This window comes from Bufo bufo, chromosome 1 (assembly GCF_905171765.1).
Source record: "Bufo bufo chromosome 1, aBufBuf1.1, whole genome shotgun sequence".
NCBI lineage: Eukaryota > Metazoa > Chordata > Amphibia > Anura > Bufonidae > Bufo > Bufo bufo.
The window spans coordinates 182,703,980-182,710,698 of NC_053389.1; the positions used below are offsets into that span (position 1 = coordinate 182,703,980).

Here is a 6,719-nt window from a genome sequence, read left to right on the forward strand (position 1 = left end):
TCCGTATGTCATCCGTTTTATACGGAATCCGTTCCTGGAAATTACATTTAAATTTTTTTTTTTTTTTTTTTTAAAGAAATCCAAACAACTTTATTTGCTTATTGAAATTTATACATATTTCCGTTTTTTGCGGATCCGCAAAAAACGGATGACATACGGATGACATACGGAAACATTTTCAGGAACAACGGATCCGCAAAAAACGGACCGAAAATCGGATTATAGAAAAATACTGACGTGTGAATGTAGCCTAAGATTGGTGCCTCCACTGTAGAGGTACTTTTATTTTTATCTTTTTGCCAGTTTTATAAGTATATATATATATATATATATTATGCATATTGCTGACCTTGGCAAAGATGGTGGTTCACTACGAGTCTGGCAGTACGCAGGCGCTGGTTCTGTGAAGTGGCATACAGTAACTCTGATTTCCTATTGGCCCTTTTGACACACATGGTCAATGCTTTACCAACCATTACGCTCAGTTGATGGCACCAAACTGGTATGATGTACATTATTTTTGGCTGGTCCTGTAATCTTATTGGTGGGTTGCTATAATCCCGCCCCTGCTTCTAGTTTGCTAGCTGATATTTCGTCTTCTATTTGATTTTTGAATACTTTTTATTCACTGTATTTATATGCAGGAACACGATTGTGTATATGTATATATATATATAGACTGTGTATATATATATATATATATATATATATATATATATACTATGGACTACCACTGTCTATAATATTATAGCACTACTAATGATTATGTATACTGATTTTATGATTCTAATCATGTAATTATGGCACATGACATATATTGTGGTCCCAGTCTATAACCCTTTGCTTGAGAAAGGCTCCCATAGAGCTGACATGTCATGGCATGAATCTATCAGCACAGCTTTATTTAGATTTTACTTTAAGAGTGCTGCAATTCTTTCCTTTATATAGACGGATAGATAGATATCAACTAGAGAGATAGATAAATAGATCGAAAGGTATCAACTAGAGAGATAGATATATAGATCGATAGATAAATATTAGATTAGATAGTTCTGACTATTTAGTATGTAGTTAATTGCATTGATCTACAGTATAATAGGATTTTCTCTCATGTATACTTGTGACTCTGAGCGCATGGTGCCCGGTAGATTATATCTGCAGCACATTGCACCGAGTAATCTGGCTACTGTCTATGTGGGAGGTGGGTGACATAATCTGGTTACAATGTGTCCTGCAGAAGTGTCCCAGTTAATGGCTTGCTCTAGTCTTGTTTCATTAACACAAGATGATTGAATTATGTGCCATACACCTATCTGTATTCACAGAAAGGAAAGTACAATAGAAATCAGAACAATAGAATATGCAGAAAATAAAGAAACACCAAGACCAAGGTTTATCTATCTATCTATCTATCTATCTATCTATCTATCTATCTATCTATCATCTATTGCACATCTATCTAATCTATCTAAATATTTAGCAATTTAACTGAAGTTCAGAGCTGTTAACACAGTTTTGTATAGGTACTGGCTGCGAAAAAATACAATTGAGGAATATTAAAATTAAATGGTATATGTTGGTTAATCTAAAATATACTGAAGCAAAGCATTCTGTGGAATGCCTTCATCCCCAACTAATTCATGAAAGATTTTTATATATATATATATACACACACACACATTTCTCTCTCTCTCTCTCTATATATATATATATATATATATATATACACACACACATTTCTCTCTCTCTCTCTCTCTCTCTATATATATATATATATATATATATATACACACATTTCTCTCTCTCTCTCTATATATATATATATACACACACACATTTCTCTCTATATATATATATATATATATATACACACACACACATTTCTCTCTCTCTCTCTCTCTCTCTCTCTCTCTATATATATATATATATATACACACATTTCTCTCTCTCTCTCTATATATATATATACACACATTTTTCTCTCTCTCTCTCTATATATATATATATATATACACACATTTCTCTCTCTCTCTATATATATATATATACACACATTTCTCTCTCTCTCTCTCTCTCTCTATATATATATATATATATATATATATATACACACACACATTTCTCTCTCTCTATATATATATATACACACACACATTTCTCTCTCTCTATATATATATATATATAGTTAATACTGTTAGTTAAATAGGTACTGGCTAGGAAATGTAGAAGTGAGGAATATTAAAATGAATTTGTATATTTAGGTTAATCTAAAATATTCAGAAACATCCATAAAATGTGTAATACATTTATCTCCAACGAATTCATGAAATATACCCTAAAATATTGCTTGTAAATATCTTTGTGTGTATATATATATATATATATATATATATATATATACAGGACCTTTAATTAATACTGTTAGTTATATAGGTACTGGCTAGGAAACGTAGAAGTAAGGAATAATAAAATGAATTTTTACATACAGGTTAATCTGAAATATACTGAAACACCCTGAAAATGTGGAATACATTCATCTGCAACGAATTCAAGAAATATACCCTAAAAGGTTGAAAGATTGCTCTTGTAAATATATATATATATATATATATATATATATTCAATATAAATACAAATGATAAATGTTATTTTTTTTTTTACATAATCCAGCATAAGGAGTGGTGAATGTATATAATTCATGTAACATGAATAGTCTGTGTCATGTATGTAGTGCACGTATTATGTTTAATGTATGTATCCCCAAAGAATTGGTGCAACATTGCCGGTAAAGGATAAAGAGGGTTAAAGCCTTTAGCATCTCTTCGCAAAGACATATAAAAAGAAAAACAAAGAAAATTCGCATTTCCTCAATTTACCGATTAGCAGACTGGTATATCGTATATCAGATTCTGCCTTACATCACAAAGGTTTTATGTAACGGCTGCTTTGATTCCCATTGTTTTACCCCTTGAATGTTGCATAGAAAATGACTGTACAGTGCTCTGCCCCAGTGTCTGTCGAGTCTGAAGTTCTTCCTGGTACAGAATCTTTTATTTGCTGTGTCTTCAGTCTGAGGTGAGTAAACTGGTTTATGTGCAGATTGCGAACTAGCCGGGCAAGGGCGATGTTTAATTGTATGAAATATAAATGAAGACTTTCTCCATCTATTTACTGCAGTGATCAATTATTCAATCTCTTCTCAGCAAGATTTCATACAAAAGTCATCTGAGCAATGACATATTCTAGCTACTTGTCTACCAGCGCTGTGCTGCATAGAGGGAGTGTAGGAAAATGAAATAAAATGAAAGGAAAATGATGTAGAGATGCACTTGAAAAAGCCATAATATATAATAAATCAATAAATACATTGTGTGTGTAAATGTATGTACGTATTGGTATATATGTATATATGTGCATCTCTATACTTATAGTATGTGCTTACATGTCTATGTATAATGTACTTGTATGTGTGTTTATTATTTATGTGTATATGTATATGAAGATATATATATGTATACGTGTTTTAAAGTGAATATATGAACGTGTGTACATTTAGATCATATATATATTATGTATATAGTGTGTGTATAATATGCAAAAGTAAAAAGAATATATACAAAAAATCTATAATATAATCTGGGACGTGCCAGGATTACAGGGTACATGTCAACCATATAGTTTAGATACTAGAATACATATCATAATGCATATGACATGAATCTATCGGGGGATGCATGGATATACTTGATGAGGTCTTCTAGAAGTACTAATCCTCTGATGTGCAGATCTCTCTTGTATTTTACAATCTACAATGAGTTATAATAACTCTTAAGTAATCCATAGAGAGGTAGTAAGGGACAGTATGAGGTACGACGTGTAAGGGTTAAGGGGTGTGGCTGGAGATGCCTGGGCCACCACACCTTGTGATCAGTCATCAGCCTGATTCAGCAATCAATGGGACAAGGTTATGTACAAGGTGACTTTGGGAAGAGGCAAAAATGACTGCAGTACGGTAAAGGGGAGCACTGATCCACCGGAAGTACTGCTGCTCCATATTGACAGGGCACAATGCAGAGGTGCAGGGCTGGCCCGCCAGGAGGAAGCTGGCACCTGCAGTCATATATCTTATATATATATAAATATAAAATCGGTGTGCGGTTACAAAATGTATGTGTGCTATACTTGTAGTATAGAATCCATACTAGATAGATGATGGATAAGAAACAGACACAATTATAGCAAGATTATATATAAATATATATATAGAGAGAGAGAGACAATAGAGATGATAGACACATTGATAGATGATAGATCAACAGATAAATAGAAAGATAGATATTAGATAGATAGATAGATAGATAGATAGATAGATAGATAGAGAGCCACAATAGAGATAAGATAGATGATAGGCAAATTGATAGATCAGTAGATAGATAGCTAGATAGATAGATAATAGATTGATAGGGAGACATATAGATAGATAGATAGATAGATAGATAGTAGACACAGATAGATACAAGATAGATAGATAGATAGATAAATAGTAGACACAGATAGATACAAGATAGATAGATAAATATTTAGATCGATAGATAGATAGTAGACACAGATAGATACAAGATAGATAGATAGATAGATAATAGATTGCTAGGTAGATAATAGATAGACGGACAGACAGATAGTATACAGGGATACTCTGTTCGGTTCACATTTCTCCTTCTATGTGTCCTTTTGCTGAGTGAGGTCTAGAATAGGGGATTGAAAAACCCCTCCATCAAATCATCCCTAACCTCACAGTGGGATTACAGGATAATATACTTTGCAGGCCATCAACGTAATCACTTCTCCCAGTATTTCACCCTCCTAAACCCATAAGCACATTAAGATCCTCTGTGCCCACTCTTAGGACAAGCAATGGGCAGAAATTAATCAAGATAAAAAAAAAATACCAAGGCCTGTGAATGGAAAAGCCGCTTTGATTTTGCTCGGATTAATGTTGTTGGGATGAAATGAATGAATGAATGAGTGGAGAGCGGCATTAAGGGGAATGTGTCTGCAGCCCTCACATACCCCTTGGGGTTAGCCGGCTGCACAGGGGCATTAAAATGCGGTGATGAATGGCACAATGAGATTTTGATTAAATTTTGGGTCAGAAACATAAATCAAGATTTCCAGAGTATAAATAATTCAGGAAAGCTGTGTGGACTGTGCGCTATTACAATGTATCAGTCCAAGAACAATAGAAAACCGCAGTCTATACCTGCTGCTACCAAAAACCACATTTCTCAATAAATAGTACACTAAGCTAATGTTATAATATCATGAACTGAATAGTAACACTAATACTTTCATAAAAATCTATAGAAGTCATCCCTCTCTTATATAGTGATACAAATACCAGCAATACTGCAGACTTTATATTTCTATGGGAAGATGTAGCAGTGCTGCATTCATTTGTGACAAGGGAAGACAATTCGATAGGAGAACCTGTGGTGTTCTGGAAAGCCATGGATAACATATGGCGATACCTTCATTGTGATGTTTTTTGCAAAAAGACAAACTCAGCTCTGCTATATAGATGTTACTGATAAAAGATGCATGTAGAGGTTCAATAAATACCTGTGCAGATGTCCTAGGGTATTGCCCGCTACCCTCTTGAATTCCTCTTTTTTAAACTCCATGGCGATCCTATTAATAAGTCCAGTTATTGAATCTGTGATTTCAAGAAAAAGTTCTCATTACGAACGTTAAGGCCAAAATAAATAATGGCTAATTGATTATTATGACTTAATCCGAATACATGGAGCATTCAGTAGAAGGTGGAACATCTATGGTGTGGCCTTGGAAGAGACAGACATAAGTAGGCATCGGCTTATGTAGTAATGAGGAAAGCCATAGGAGTGATAGCAGTGGAGCTCAGGCTGTGCTATGCAGTATAATATCCAATAAATATCCTTCTTTCTTGCGTGGGATGGCCATGAAACAGAGTGGGGAAAAAAGCTCTGGAGTCAGAGTTATGTTGAGAAGCTTCTAGTGGTCGTCAGGGCTCCTCTACCACTATAGAGAATGTCTGGCAGGACCATGGACAAGGAATCGTCTCATTTCAGCACCATGGACACAAGGGACAGTGAAGTCATGCATTCACGACCATGGACAGTATTGACTATGTAGCCAGGTATTCAGCACCATGGACAGCAGTGACTATGTACTGTAGTCGGGTATTCAGCACCATGGACAACAGAGATTATGTAGCCAGATTCAGGACCACAGACAGCATCAGGTTGTGATCAGGTATTCAGGATCATAGCCAGCAGCTGCTACTTGAGCAGGTTCTTCAGGACCATAAAGGGTAGTTCTTACCTAATCAGGTTGCTCAGACAGCGGAGGTTCTGCAGTAAGGATGTTCAGCACTAGGGAGACCCTCAATTATCTAGTCTGGATAGCCAGCTATAACTTCTCTCTTCTTCATTCATTCCATAGCTTTCTAAATCCTTCTCACACCCTTAGAAGAGCAAGGTGTAGAGAGGATGAGTCCCTCACTCAGCTGTAGACTTCTCACCCCCCACCTCTTCCTCCCTGGCTTCAGCACCATGGACAACTCCACTCAAATTGCTATATTTGGAGGTGGATTAGAAGACGCTTCCCTGTTAAGTCCCAGCTGAGTTCTACTGAGGGAGGGGACGAGGAGAGCTGGGAGGGGGAGCAGCAGACATTGCTTA

The 6,719-nt window shown here is 35.3% G+C and overlaps 1 protein-coding gene across 1 annotated transcript in view; it reads right to left on the reverse strand.

Moving 5' to 3' along the window:
* Positions 1–5,681, reverse strand: part of SLC17A7 (solute carrier family 17 member 7) — a 136,257-nt gene extending 130,576 nt beyond the window's left edge. Inside the window, exon 1 of the mRNA XM_040433031.1 lies at positions 5,620–5,681. Coding sequence (XP_040288965.1) covers positions 5,620–5,681 — 62 coding nt within the window. The remainder of the gene's footprint in view (positions 1–5,619) is intronic.
* Positions 5,682–6,719: the final 1,038 nt, after the last annotated feature.